Below are 16,779 nucleotides of genomic sequence, written 5' to 3' on the forward strand. Positions count from 1 at the left end.
TATCTCTGGCTCTTTTGTAATTCAATTACTCAATCCTAATGAATTATTAAATCGATCATTGAATAAGGAATTAAAAACGTGAAAACATTAATTAGAGTATAGGCCTAATATTATCTCTTTCAAAATCCTTGTTATCTTGTCTTTGTAGTCTACTTTATATATTAGGCCTACAGGAGAATCAGGAGAAGATCTTGCCGGTTCAACATCTTTAATTCTTCAGGTGTGCACTCTTAGTTCAGGAAAAAATTATATACACATATCCACATACTTTAAGCAGGTGATAGTTGTGTGTTAAAGTCATATACAATATTTATTTTTATTTTTCTCAAGCAACTTTGTAAGTCTTTTTCTAAAAAATGTACATAACTTTCAAGTCCCATCGACATTTCCTACGATTTATACAATATTTATCATCAATTTTTTTACAAATTCATCACTTTTGAACTCCTAGATCTTCCAGAATGCTCGATAATGTAAGGGCATACCGGTTTGGAGATAGAGAACTCTCATTTGATACTACGAGAAGGGATATTCGTAGAAGGAATGAATAGATTTAATTTGGCAACATTTTAAAAGATGAATGGCTTAAAAGGTTTTCTACTGGAGGTTTTTTACTCAAAGTTTTAATATCCCAACAATTATAAAGTGGAAAAAAGGTACTGAATGTAGCTCCTAGTAATGCTTTGAATGATAATATAGGCCTATAGTTTTTCAATCACTGTTTTATAATCATAATAATTAGGCTCGGCTTGAATATTATTTTTAATAGTTATATTGAGCTTATATTTGAGCTGTTTCTTTTGTTCAATGTGGTATTCTTCTGCAAACTCAACCAATATCTATCCTTTCAAAACTGATTCCAATACCAATCTCAATGCAGAATACATATAGAGGAAAAGCTAATATTAATTTGATAAAAATGTAATCAAGAGCGGTTGCAGAGAATAAATGTTGTTAGTGCAGGGCATTCCATCAGAAGGAAAATGTGCATGATCAATGGATGAAGATGGTAAGCGCACCACTTTCCTTCCTTATGATATTTGATGATTTTGTTTGTTATAAACAATCAATTGGATTGATCAAAAATTAAATTTCAATTTCATTTCGAACTTTGGATTCAAAATTATTTCTACTCAGTGGCCAAGGCACAATCTAGAAACATAATTTTTATCACATATACATCACTCACACTCTATGTGGTAGAAAGCCCAATTATGGAACAAAAGAGAGTATGGGGTGATAGTATAACACTCACATCATAAATGCATTATAAACTGAATAAATTGCAATTTGAAAAAATATCTTTAAATATGTCCAACTATTATCTCTCCGGTTATAGGAAAATAATGTGGAGATTGAAAAGAATTGGAATTCACCACACATTATCCTGTTTTAAGTGTATGAGAGCTTAATTTCTAGAATAGAATTGCCCTCCGAGTTGGTTGAAGATATTGTCATCCTTTCGTAGTCTTTCAAACAGGCATTCAACCGATCACTCGTCTTATAGAATTATCAAGTTTATTTGAAGGAATATATTGTAGAATAATTATAGTATCAATTCATATTGTTCATACGTATACTTTTCAATTTATGATTCATTTTCATTAAATACATTATTATTGGATCATGAAGAGTTGATTTTCCCGTTCACAAATAAATAAAGAATGAGAGTTTTACAATAAGAGAACAAGTATCAATTGAGAATTCCTCTTACAAATAATAAATGTGTTTCACAATACGAGAGTAGGAGTAGGTATTCAATACAATTCTCAATTATTGTGAATTCCCCACGCGGTATGCATGCTTTAATATATATTCGCCCTTATATTTGGTTGTAGTTTCCAATTAGAAAGATTCAACCAGAAAACTATTTCCTGATAAAGTATGTGAAAGCCATAATTTTCTAGAAAAAAGAGATCCTCCTAAGGGATTAGGCAAGATGTTCTATTGATTCTACATATAATATACAGTACACAGACAAGATAAATGATTTTGAGAGAAATAATATTATAGGGCAATCAATGTTTTCACGTTTTTAATTCCTCATTCAATGATCGATTTAATAATTCATTAGCATTGAGTAGGCTAATTGAATTACAAAAGAGCCAGGGAAAGCATGTTAATTTTCAATAAGGAAGCAACAGGTATTCGATGTGCAGGCTCTTACAAAATCGATCATTCTGAAAGATCTAGCTGTCCAAAAGTATTAGATTTCTAGAGAAATTGAAGATAAAAATTGTATGAATCGTAGGGAATGTCGATGGGACTTAAAATTTATGTAATTTTTGAGAAAAATACTTACAAAGCTCCTCAATTCAACTTTGAAGAGATAGGAAGAATAGACTTTTAGAGCACCAATGACGTCACACCGATCATCTGACTGTGATCATTAAAAGATCGAGATGCGCGTGAACACTAGCGTCAGGTGATCGATCAATTTTCATAACCGCAAGGAAAGTTGTGTGAGTGCGCCGCACCAGATTTTTTGCAATAAAATTATAATTACATTTTGTAATAACAACATGTTTAATATGAATTCGTTTAAAATTGTTACAATGCAAGCTGTGAGGATGTATGTTTACCGCTGCTAGGGAAATCAACCCGTATTAAAATAATAACTCAAGCAGGGGATAAGAAAAAGAAATGAATAAAAAAGAATGAACTGATAAAAGAAGATACAAATAATATTAGATGAATTATTAGAGTGACGAATATATTTCATGACACTAAGATTTCTAAAATGATTGGAGAGACTTGTAAAGTCAGCTGCAAAATCAAGCAAAAAGAAACTAAGAATACCTTTTACCGTACTATTCATCTCCCAAATGAAGATAACAGTCCGAAATTATTTTACTTTGGCCCTGTCTGTATTACTTTTCTATGATTTATGAATCATTATATTGAAACTATTTACATTGGTACATTATGTCATTTCCTCTCAATCTGTTTTTTCTTACTCAATCATATAAGATTTCAAATAAAAAATTATTTATATGGCGCCAGCTTTACCACAACTTCAAAAAAGTCCTAAAAATGATACCTTCACGATTTTCCTATCATGTTACCAAATAAATAATTTGAATCGTTACAGTTTAAAAAAATGCCCAAAGAATCATTAGAACTTTCAATAATTGCAAAGATGATGTAACTTGAATGTTAATACTTTATGTAAAAGTTGAAGAGAACATTTGTGTCGAGTTTCACTAGTATACCTATAATATAATCACTTCACAAGTTGAAGTTGCTAATGAAGCACATGATCAAATGTCTTGAATGCCGTCAAGTCTTCAATTTTCATCTACTGAGTTTCTCAAATCACCATAGAAGATGGTGAATCACCAAAGAATATTAATATTTCGGTGCTCATGAATAAATTTTACGTAATGTGCTCCAATATTTGTTTCAATTGAATTTTTTCTTCATTAGACCAAATTTCTGAACACTTGTATATCTGCAGCTTGATTTTTCAATAACTGTAATCTGTACCTTTCAAATTTTATGAAATTCATTGGATAATATGAGCCTATCTATTCCTCAAAACGTTTTCAAGAATGTAACGTCAGCTCTGAAATCAAATGTCAATGACATTTTTTAACTTATCCGAAATAGATCAATTAACCTAAAGTCTGTCTGCCCCCTTGATAATATTTCGTAAAAAAATTCTGTCAAGGAACTAAAAAATGTGAGAAAACATTCCCAATCCCCTATGCGGTAACGTAACATCAAATAAAATTACAATTCAGCTATATAACAAATTGATAATTCAATGAAGACAATTGACAATTATAATTTAAATACTGGTTTATTGTCTTTTTATGGGCTGATTGAATTGAATTGTCACCGTCATGACTAATTTGTAAATTAACTGAGTACAACATTTGCGGAAGAGTTCAAGCCATTAAAAGTTGATCATTCACTTGACTCATGTTGCAGAAGCGGCAAAGATAAAATAATTCCATAAATGAGTTAAACAATAACATTTTTATGGGTGATCAGTAGATAAATTTAATTATTTCATGTCAATATACTATATTGATTTATATATTATGTAAAATACGTATTTCCCCCATATTTGATTATTATTATCCAGTGTTACTAAGTTTTTGATGCTCCTGGTTTTTCGCTCTGAGCTCTGATGGAAACTGTCTTTATATAGTATTTCAAAATTGAAATAATTATCTTCTCAATAGATATAGAAACTACTGATACTGATAGACTTATTGAAAGTTTGTCACCACTTCAACCTTTCAATTAAACACTAGGTACCCTAATTATTGGCTCATAGAATTTCTTGGTCACTAATCCTATCTTTTAATTGCTCACTTATCACAAATTACAAGTATTTATCAACAAGTAGTCTATTTATGAATTTATTTCGCGCGTTTTCAGAAAATGCATGGCTTCTTATGGGAGCGTGTGTCTATTTCGCTCGTATAGTTGACCCCATAACAGACAATGCATACGGTTAACGAGCGAAAACAATTCAGTGCGTCTAGACGCCCGTATAGTTGTGGCCTTAGGAAAGGAAATCGCCTCAATTTCATTTATATTGAATTATAAGAGTCTGAGTACCTACCAATTTACGATATCCTATAAAAAAGAAGAAAATTTAAAACATTGTAAAACCTATGCAAATTTTCTCATACCTTTCAATTCAACTGGAAAATTGATTGGGTGTGTTACAATATAAATTTTGTTTTTCAAACTTGAAAGTTTTGGTTTCACTGTGCTATCTTTATGCAGTCATGTCTCCAAGATCATAATCAATACAATTTATACTAAAAAAAAACAAAACTACTGTAAGAAGATTGTTTTATTTCTGAGAGACAACCACCTACTGAACACTACAGAATCAGGTTTCTAGAAAGAACATGCAAAATGAGCATTGATTTGATGCAAAAATAAATGAAATTGTGATGTTCCAGTACTAATTAGTTGTCATGAATGGCAATGTTTCATAAACTTTATTTATCTTTGAATCAAAAATAAAATTATAAATTGCCTCCAAACTGATAACATGAATAAATTTTGTCACCTTTTATTTTCATCCAGTTATTGTTTTGAAACAAAGATTAAACTTCTTGAAGAGTCTATAACTCTTGTTGATCCATAGTCTATTCTTCCCAATGGTTCATAGTTTGGAAAACTATATTTTGGTCATACTGTTGTTCCTACATGATTTTTGTCAAAAAGTCTGTCGAAAACAATGATAGAGCAGCGACACATTCTAATGAATGAAACATTTCACCTCGAAGCTTCAAGTATAGGTCTGAGTATGAACTGTAAATTATTTGTCAATAAGGTAATCCATTATGTTTGAAAATAAAAAATATTTAGAGACCATGAGCTGTCTTATACGACTTGACATTGGGCACATTAGACAAGTATAACCGGAAAATACTTGACAAATTTCAATAATCGCATGATACCTAGAGCTTTAAACTTTGATCGTTTACTCTACTGCGTTGAAACCTATTTTGTTACTAATCTTCTTCAATAATAAACCAGTGAGGTCTGTTATGTAGAAATAAATAGAATTGTAGCTCTATTTCTCTATATAACATGTAATAACATATATAAATAGTAATAACATGACTTGTATTATACTCCATGACTGGAGTCTTTAGGACGTAATCTTAAAAAAAAAAAAAAATCTAGTATTTCTAATTTCAAGATTAAATCTAATTGAATAGACTTAGGTAGGTTAGGACTATAAGTAGGTTAGTTCAAGACCATCTAGAATAAACCAAACCAAATCTAAACATGTTGAAAAAAAAATAGTTTATTGAACATTTAAGGAGAAAAATTTAGACTAGATTGTTAACCCAATTTCAGTAGTTTTCTAGGATTCTTGATAAGTATTTCCAACAGTGATGATTATATTTCACAATTTCTTCATTTTATTACAAATTTTCACTCTGAAATCTTTTTAACTTAGATAACCTATTTTACTGCCTTACAACTATTTATTTTATGATATTTTTTCATATGAAATATTCATGTAATTTCAAATAATTTGTTGGAATTAAGAAAATTAGAATTAACAATCAATTACAATGATCAAGTGGCTCTTGCTTTTCTTTTTGTTAGTTTCATAATAAGTAAAAAGTTTTTCATAAAAAGTAGGCCGAAGTCATATAATTTCTAATAATTTTGTTAGAATTAAGAATATAAATTAGAATTAAAATTAAAATCATAAATTAGAAATAGGAATAATAATTAGTCAGAATGATCAAGTAGCTCTTGCTTTTGTTTTTGTTAAGTTGGAATCTTTCTACTTCCTGTAACTTTACTGTAACTTACAGCTGATGATGTGTGAGCACACACGAAAGCATGCTCCTGTAAAATATTAATTTTTAATTTTTATTTAATTAAAGTGGATTTTTGACAACGTTCTAAGTCTATTCAATTATGGAAAAGTTCCACAACATCAACATTAACACTACAAACTTAATTAAAGATTAAATCTGATTGAATGGTCTTGGTCAAAATTAGTTGATCGCTGAGCCCTTTGTTGCTAGCTAAAACTTTTGGGCTATTAAACTCAAGCATGCTGTTGAACCGCACATTGATTTTGAAAGTTTATCACCGACATTTAAAGATCACACTCACAGGAGACATTAATCCCTTTTCAAACTTCTGAAAAAAATTGACGTTTCCAAAAATTATTTTTTTCAGAATGGCTGAGAGCGATCAACTTATTTTTATCGTTTCATATTTCGTTACCATATTATATAATTTGGACCTTGGACCTTACTTTAATAGCCTACATACCAAAACTGCGTTTCAGTTGTGTTTGGTATACATGTCTGAAGCTGTGAAGGTCACTTCATGTAAAGTACAAACTTACTGAAAATGTAAAATCTTCTTCATTTCATCTTATATCCACTTGTAAACCGGTATTCCTCTATCCAATTCTGCTGTCCCAAAAGATTGTGGATTATGTTGAATAATGATTAACAAAGGATTTCCAGCTCTGAAAATAGAATGCTTGAGAATTCAGCGTGGGGTGATCAGGCTCTTGTCCTGAACTCTTTCTCTTATTCTTTGGATTTCTCACTCCGCAACCTCACCACCATAAGATTATCTTTTTTTCTATATAAGCAAGAGTGTGATGAACTCTTATGAATTGCTTGCTTTTCTCTCATACCACTACTTTTATACACTACCTTACGTTTCCTTCTCCCTTTTTGATATTAAGCAAGAGTGTGATGAACTCTTGTGAATGGGGTCGAGAGCTCACTGATTTTTAGTTTCGGCCCTCCGCGCGCTGTAATAAAGCTTAGTTAGCGTATTGGTCTTGGTCGTATGGATCTTTGCCAAATCTGTAAAATTATTTTTGATGTCTGTTGTAGGAGCTCCGCTTTTAGATTCTCGCCTACCTTCATACAAGCATGCGAATTCTTCACTCTCACTCTCCCTCTCTTCCTACCCACTGTTTCTCTCTCCTCGAACTCTAATTGTAAAGTCAAGTACAAGGTAAATTATTGCAATGACAAGTTGTTCCTGTAGTCATTTGGGTTTTAGCCAACCTGCATTTCAATAGGGTACCAGTAGGGCCTCATGGCATACTCGATAACACAAAATTTCAGTATACTGGAGTTTGATAATACTGTAGTGTAAAAATTAAAACTAGTTTGATAATAGTGTAACAATCAAAACTAGTTTGTCGTTATTTTTTAATAAAATGGTGGTTGTCACATTAATATTCAATATACAACAATATACTACTGTATAGTTTATACAAAAATATCACCATAATATGATGGTTCACAAGTTCTGAAAATACAGGCCCGAATTTATTGTATAATAGGCTCTAAACAGTTAATTAGTGTTATAATATATTTCAATTTCATCGAAATTGTGCTCTATGATGAAAATATGAGACCAACCGATATTCTCAAACACTGGAGGCCAATAGACAGCGATTTATTTTTCACAGTGAGGAATTGATTTAATGCATGAATTATGGATATTAATTGAGTAATGTAGCAAGTAGTAAAAAAACTTTGTAATAATCAATCCCCACAGTAGCCCACCCGTTTAAATAAAATCATATCAAGTTATACACTTTCCTGAATACTCATGCTCTACTGCCCATGATTCATAGTAAAATCGTAGAATGAATCAAGTCAACCTACCATCAATTAATTATTCAACTGTGATAAGTCACTGAATCAGGTTAGTCCCCTTGCCCAATAAATTTATTCAAATGAAATCAGATTCAATTCGAACGTGAAACGGTGAAACGACTGGAGAGTGTAGTGAACTGATATTAGATCCAATCAAAGGACGTCCTTGTTCCAAAGATAGACCCACTTTCGGAGCGCTTTTAACAAAGCGATAATTTTCATTATCTGTCATCGTACGTCAACTGAAAAGTCGTTAACTTGCTGCAAATCTCAAGTGCCAACCAACTGTCACACTGCTACAATTTTATCGACTTTTTAGATGTCGACTTCCTGCCAGCTATGTCCATTCACATTCACATTGCGCTCCTACATTAGCATTTTTAGCTCAATAAGGTTTGTTAGGACTGGGATCTACTCGCTATTAAAATGCTCCTCTTGGTCTGGACTCACTGGATTGTAGTCTTTCCAATAACTTACTTTTTAATAGATAAAACTTTTTTATAAATAACTTTTCAAATATTTATTATCAGTACTTCTCTTACTCTTCAAATATACATGACACCAATAGTATGGATTATATTCACAGGGGGGCTTCCCTTTAAGCCTCTCAAATTTCAACAAAATTAATCAAATCCAGCAGTTAATAACTCTCTCAAACAAAAGATTATCATTTAACATTAACATACATACAACCTTTTGGCTGCCCCTTAGATCATCACACCAGTTTACTCTTTGAATAAAGATTAGTATTCAGCTAATATTATCTTCAGAAAAAAAATTCAAAACCCCAAGATGCAAAGCTGGGGTGAAGGCCAATAGATTGGGTCTATTTATTTATTTATTTCTATTCTTTTATATAGCTTTCTGAAAAATTGTTTGCAAAAAATAAATGAATAAATTACGCTCTGTTGGTTACTCATATTTTAATAAAACTATTATTATTATACTCTCTTCAATTTTGTGATAATTTCTATATTCTCCATAAAACAACCATTGAAATTCCATGTAATTTATCTTTCAATCCATACACTTGAGAGATCTTGTACATTATATATCATTCTATGCAGCCTACTTTTTGATTGTGAATTTCACCATTCAATTCAATGAGGATATTTTTCTAACACTGTTGATTTTTCTAAAATACAGTACCTAATCACTTGAATTATTTCTAGTAGAATTAATAGATGAATAAAATTACCTTCTTTCTTTTATAAATTATTGAGGAAGAACTGTACTGCACTCACTGACTGACTGACTGACTGACTCACTCACTCACTCACTCACTCACTCGCAGAACTAAAAATCTACCGGACCAAAAACGTTCAAATTTGGTAGGTATGTTCAGTTGGCCCTTCAGAGGCGCACTAAGAAATCTTTTGGCAATATTTTAACTCTAAGGGTTGTTTTTAAGGGTTTAAAGTTTGTCTTTTAGCATGTATATTCTTCTTCTCCCAATCTCTTAATAATTATAATTGAAATTTCCATATCATATGTTACTATAGAACTATAATCTAGATAGAGTACCTCTTCGAAACAGTTGTTAACTGGCAACTAAATTAATAATTTTGTCAGGTTGGCATTAAGTTGAGTTGACTTTGTTAGGTTGGCATCAAGTTGAAGATTTAAATGCATTTATCGCGGAAAAATTGATTGGGCACTGCTACTTCAATCCTGGGAATATTATATTACTAGCCGTCAGGCTCGCTTCGCTCGCCATATCCGTTTAGCCAGACGTTTAGTCTGGACCCCCGACTGGATTGTCCTAACATATGATAAAAATGCTCAAATGAAAAATGCAGGGGAGCGAAGCAAGCCTGCTGATCTCATTCCTGGACGATCCAGTCGGGGGTCCAGGGGGCGGAGCCCCCTTGCTAGACGGATATGGCGAGCGAAGCGAGCCTGACGGCTAGTCACTCATATAATTATAATAACTACTATAAAAATAATTAACTACTGGTATGATGAGTCCGTTTCTACAATTCAAATTTCTATTCTGATAAAAGGAATAAATATCTATATGTGAATAACTTCAATTATTATTTTATTTGAGTGAATTAATCCAATTCGTCAGGCTTAAATGGCACCACCATAAAAACATAAAGTGACGTATAATCTAAGTATACCTAAAATAGATACGTACTTTAGAACATTATTATTGTAATCTTCAATTTATTTTAATGAATTTATCTAACTCATCAGACAGACTTAAATGGTACCACCTAAAAACAATAACAATCTGCCTAAAGTGACAAATTCAAAATACTTTAGAAAATTATGTCTGTACAATGATTTATCAATTTATTTAAGTGAATGTGCAAGAGGTTGTTGCCTATCCTTATTTCTTATGTGTGCCAGCAATAATAATTTATTGTCTCCTCTTGTTTGAAGTTCATAAAACCAAATCTCAAATCAATTAAAACCTCCATATATACATTTCCGTACTCTTAGCTCAAATATTGAGCATATGACTCTTGGTGGACAAGACTTAGAAGCTAGACAGACATTTTTTAAAAAACAATCAGCATCACGGAGTGATCGATTTCAACCGATAAATCTCACTACTGGTCTGTTAATAGTGCATCAAGCCCATAAAATTACGTCTCAATTAGGCAGTTTGCTGTTGAACACTGTAATGCATTTGATTACCGAACTACTGTAGTAAGAGCTGAGAATCGATTGCTTCCTCGCCTTTGCTTGAAAATTATAGTTATTTCCTTCTCTAAAAACTGGTTATTAGTTGTTAGGTGTAGGCCTAACGCAGCCGCGGGCGCTCTCTCTGGCAGCTCAGTAGTTCAGGGTTATTTGTTTTTTGTGAGATTGTCAGCATTCGTTGAATGCGAAGCGTTGGTGTTATTTATTGGAAATGCTGACAGTAAAGAGTGAATCTAATCATAGGATACGGCGCAGCACACGTTTAAAAAACAAATTAACTATAACGTGTTGTTAACTGATGATTATACGGTAGCACTAAATTGATTCCATTCCTTTTTTTCTAACGTCTTAAGATTAATAGACTAACTGCTTCCAATTTGGAAAAGTTTTTAGTCCTTCATAAGCTATTGTACCTGTGTTGTTGTCTGGAATTGGTTACCTATTAGGTTTATTTACTGACCCAAATTTTAACTTAATATGAATAAAATTGGTTGATTTGAATTTTAACTTGATATATAAATAAATTATTGACATGCATCTACAACACCATATTAAAAATGGATATAACGATTGAGTGTCACTTTGGAAAGGAGGAGGGATTATTTATTGATAATAAAAATTTACACTTTGAATCATTTTTATTCAAAGTCCTGGTTGAACGCTAATGTAGGATTACATGGAAATGTGGTTTACTACTTTCTACTTATGTGTTGAATTCTGAGTTTATAGCAACAACTGATATTATCGCCTTTTAAAGTGAGGTGCTGCATACGACCTTTCCATTCAAATATATGGAGCGACTCAAATGAACATACTATACATCCTTATCATTTGACAGTCTTGATATGCATTTGACATAATTGCCTTATGAACTTAAATTCTATGAAATCTGACAATTCTATTTTGTTAATTTATTATTTGTTACTATAACTATTATTTGTTAATTTATTTTCGACTATTATACGAGTACATATTCAATCATACAAAATAACTAGTACCCGTGTATTATTTTTAAATTGATTGAAGTTAAAATGTATTTGTAAAAGTAAATTAGTTACAAACATTATGAATTAAACACGACTAGTTTCGAAATTTATGTCATTCTCAAGTGTCCTTTTTCAAGAGACATAAATGTCGAAACTAGTCGTGTTTAATTGAAGACTATTACAAGGGTACTAGTTATTTTATATAATTGAACATTCAAGTAGCACTTGGATTAGTAGTATACGTTGTATTGCATTACTGTTTTTGCAGGGTCAGATGTCCAGTGGAGACAGTTGGAGTCTTCCCAGCAAGGATGGCCTCTACGATCCACTGAATGAGAGAGATGCGTGTGGAGTTGGCTTCATTGTAGCCATCGATGGCAGGCGCAGTCATAAGGTCAATTCATTAACTTTTCAACTAATTCAATTCATTGACAAGTCCTTGTCATAACAGTCTGTGCAAACCTTGGATTGCAGCATTGCTCTCATGGAGTACATATTCCACAGTATCCAGAGAGCCTGTGAGCTAATTGTGTGAGGGAATGAGCGAAAAAGAGAGCATAGGCCTTCTTGATAGAATCAGCATGAAAACGGCAACAGTGTGCTCCTATCGCTATACTATTTAAATATAATTGGCCATGAAGCCCCATGATGCAAACTTATAGTGCAGGGACACACGATCCGGCGACATCGCCGTCCGGCGTTTTCGCCGTCCGAAGTTTCGCCGTCCGGTTGCAAGAAGTACACAGGAAGGCATGGGGCAGAACACACGACGCCGGCGACGGCGAAAACGCCGGCCCGGCGAGAAATTGACCCGGCGATATCGCCGGGTATTCTCTACCTCGCCGTCCGGTTTTGCCGCCGGAAAGCAGTAGCAGGGCATTGTACTATATGGAGATGAACACACGACACGGCGAAAACGCCGGACGGCGCTGTCCCCACCCATGCCACTTCTTTATTTATTAACATTTGTAAAGTTACAAATGGGTAGGGTAGGGTTACAAGGGTAGGTTACAAGGGTAGGGTTGTAAGGGTAGCTGCTACGATATTTTTCTTCTGCAGGGTTTGCAACACTGATTCAACCCTGATTCAACTGGTTGTGTTGCCCTTTTTTCGTTCAGTGTCGAGTATAATATTGTTGTTACTGTCTAGTTTCCAATTTTTTGTTCCTGTATCTGAACAGCGACTGTCCTACAGGAAGGAAATATTCATCCCCAACAATAATAATAATAATAATAATAATAATAATAATAATAGGAAATAATTGCCGCCGGGTCCGGCGAAAACGCCGGACGGCGATGTCGCCGGATCGTGTGTCCCTGCACTGGTTTGCACGGACTGTAGTTTCACTTCAATTTATTTAGTAGAAGACTGTTGCTGATCAAATAAATAGAAATGACTAATATATTGTTCAAATGAGTATAATTGTGGATTTAAGTGAAATTTTAAATATTTTTGGCGATTGTGAAGGAAGAATTTTGTTTAGATTTGTATTTTGAAATTAATTTATCCGATAAATTCAAAATTGTAGTAGGTACATTTTTTTGGACTCAAAATAGTGTGTGAATTAAGTTATCATTTTTACATAACCTCTATACTGTGTATTCCAAATTAAGGTTTAGAGCAGTTTTGGGCGAATGCCTGTTGTTTTCACCTGGATTGTATTTGTATATGAATAAATAAATATGAAATATGAATATTTCTCAAACTCATAAGGGTGCTGTATCCAAGATTTTCAAAATCACCACCAACAAAATGAGGATAATCTTACTGATAGCCAACATTCGGAACGGATATAGGAAGAGAAGAAATATTCCGTAACCAAATCATTCAAAAACTGTAATATCTTATTACAAAATAAGAAGCGAGTACGGTAAGAAATCAAGATGAATATAAGTGAAATAATACAACAGAATTAAGTCAATAAACTATTTTTCGATTTGGAAAATAATTAGTGTAGTTCATTGAATAACTAGTTCAAAGTTAAGTACAGACTATTTTTCTAGTTAACGACTTTATCTAGTGTACTCGTTATAATAATTAAGTGAAAAAGTAGACATGTTTATTGTGATTTATCTAAATTCTCCAAAAGGAATAATATAAACTGGAAATTAGTATGGGAAAACTGTTCTTTTGAAGCCATATCTTTAACGAAAATGAATACTTGAGGTTGAGTGGTAGAGAAGAGACTATATATTTATTCATATTTCTATCAAATAACATTTTCATTATTTTTCAATACTTGATATTCATGTCCAAATTAGCCACATTAGAGTACATAAACTCTAAATCACCTGGATGCTGAAACTCTTCTCTTAAATACTGAAAGACAATAAATTACAGAAAATGAAGATTAATAAATTATATATTATCTAACCCCTATAGTGAAGTCCACATTATAATGACAGTGAAGAAAGATAGGAGAACAACGTTGCTGATCCTCTGTCTTGTCAATGCCTTCTATAGAATGTAGCTGATACAGGTTTATTGATGTAATATTATGTTCATGCTCATTTGAATTAATCAATTACCGTATATTTTATTAAGCAAGAAATTATATTTTTCAATAATTTCATAATGAATTTTCATGATTAAGATGAAATATTTTTTTAATTAATTATTAATTCTACATTGTTAGAAGACGATCTGGCAACAGAGCAAAACGAGAAAGAGATAGCTCTATCCGCTTTGTTGAATTGTAGACAAGGATAGCAATATTATTGTAAATCGAATACTGCCATTATAACGTGAACCTCACTATAGTAGGAATGGATAATGAATTTATATTCTGATCATGATTTATTATTTGATTTGTTACCTTTCTGATGTCACGTGATACAAATTAGTTTAAACTTCCAAATGGAAATTCATTTTGAGCATCAGAAATGCATATTCAAGTTTTGGTTTTTGATTTATGAATTCTACAAATGTTATAGTTACCTACTGCTAAATTTGATAAAAGTCTGAAAAGCGTGTTTCTTAATTGCGTTCCCATCTAAACAGTGTTATTATCTAATATTTTCAGGTTTTGTATCATTAGCGCCCATCAGAACTAAACACTAATGACCCATAATTTGAAATGTGTCCAATTTTTCCTCTTTTGAGTGACTGATTTATTCGGGAAAGTATCCGTACTAGACTGTTGAAACAATAAACAGTCATGTTTTCCTGATTGTTGTTATTGTTATATGCCGGTTGCTTGGCAACGGATCTGTGGCGGGGCTTCAGCAATCTAGAGAATTCAGAGATGCGTTCTGTTCTCTCTAAAATAGACCTTGACATCGACAATCAACATTCTCCCAGTCTAATTAATTGATTACTGCTGTTACTGGTCTCAATTCAAGTGCGGTCACATGGCTTCTTGACTCTGAGTTTGCCTCTTTAATGTTGAAATACATTATTGCTTTAATACTGTTTACAGAAGTGCTGTGAAAAATTTCCAAAACATATATTTTCCAAAGATTGTTTTTAAAATTTCAAACAAAAAATATATTGACAATTACACTAGAATACTTGATATAAGCATCTAACACACCATTTGAGTAAGTCTCAAGTTTAGTTTTTACTATTTTTGTTGAGAATAATAATATTAGTAAGTTCAACTCACTCAACAATCTTGTACTATTTAGAAGAAATAATTTACTTCCCAATATTCAGCTCATTACTATAATAAATGTAACAATTGAATTGTACTGAAATAGTTTATTCAAAACAATAATCAACATACAATTTTTACCATGAATAATAATAATTGATGACTGCAGTAGGCTATTATTTCTATCAATGTTATTGTCGAGTTAATATTTTGAACTTATAACAATTGGAAATAGAGCATTGTGTTGAATTAACTAGTCTTGGATAAATTTTTGGTTCTAAATTATCCAACCACCAAATAATCCCCGCAGTTCAGACAATGAAAATTTAATTATGACTGATAACTTTATCATAAGATTCCAACAGTTTCTTCTTCAGTTTCTGCATACAATATCTAAGCTGCATAACCAAATTCATAGTTGAACTGCTATTATTTATACGTTTTCTGTGATAATGAATGGCTAGAAAGACAATACTAAGAAGTCGAGCTATTCAACTTTGTTAATACTGTACTACCTTAAAACTGAGTCCATCAAAATTGCATTTTTTGTTGGGAGTGAAAATAGTCCAGTCAACGAAAGACTATAGTGGAAAAGTTTGGAACACAGTTTTAGTTTTGGGTGTCAAAGCTCAAGATTTACAACAAGTGACTTTTTTCGAATATCAGACTATTCTGTCATCATAAATTGGCAGTGTGCTTCAGTATGAACATTCATATTGAGTACCTATTGGAACGTGTGCGGAACTAAAGGCCTCTTTCACACGATAGGAGACGTGCAACTTGAACACTGAACAGTGTTCACGTTTTTTGTCGAAGTACATTGAGTCAAATCGTGTCTTTCACATGGTGACTCCTATCCAGGAACCTCGTTTTGTCACGTCTTTTCCCCTCGAGGCAAGCAGAGGCAAGATCTAACAACTATGCCGACGTTTGCTCAAAGTATATGACTCATCACTTTTTCTCAAAGTCTAACTTCCTTAAAAATATAGATAGAAGACTCTGATTTCGGATTTGGATTCAGCGACCCCAAATTCTTCAAAGCGTAAGTCCCGTTTTCGAAAATATCCGAAAACAAGGAAGTTATGGCTGTTTTTAATAAAGCTTTCTATTATCATATAATTATGGTAAAAACGAACAGGTACTGTACTATAACAGTACGTAAGTACTGTAGCTATTATAATACAACTTACACTGTATTCGTGTAGGAAATTTGGTAGGTTATTTATCTTGATTTCTGAAAATACCACAAAATAAGGAGTAAGATAACTTTGAAAAACCAAAGTTTTCCTGCCGATTGAAGAAACATTAAAAATTAGTCTAAGACATATTATGTCTTAGAATAAAAACGTGTAACAAATATCAGATCACTATTCAAGCTATCAAGCTTTTCATAAATTATTTGTCTCCTGATGGCAGA

At 32.3% G+C, this 16,779-nt stretch overlaps 1 protein-coding gene across 2 annotated transcripts in view; it reads left to right on the plus strand.

Annotated features, from left to right (window-relative positions):
- The window catches only part of LOC111052344 (glutamate synthase 1 [NADH], chloroplastic), a 97,699-nt gene that overhangs the window by 3,030 nt on the left and 77,890 nt on the right, over positions 1 to 16,779 (plus strand). For both annotated transcript variants that reach the window (XM_039437794.1, XM_039437795.1), the window contains one exon: positions 12,039 to 12,164. In XM_039437794.1, coding sequence (XP_039293728.1) covers positions 12,045 to 12,164 — 120 coding nt within the window. In that variant the 5' untranslated portion in view covers positions 12,039 to 12,044. The remainder of the gene's footprint in view (positions 1 to 12,038; positions 12,165 to 16,779) is intronic.

The sequence above is a fragment of the Nilaparvata lugens genome, chromosome 11, assembly GCF_014356525.2.
Source record: "Nilaparvata lugens isolate BPH chromosome 11, ASM1435652v1, whole genome shotgun sequence".
NCBI classification, from domain to species: Eukaryota; Metazoa; Arthropoda; class Insecta; order Hemiptera; family Delphacidae; genus Nilaparvata; species Nilaparvata lugens.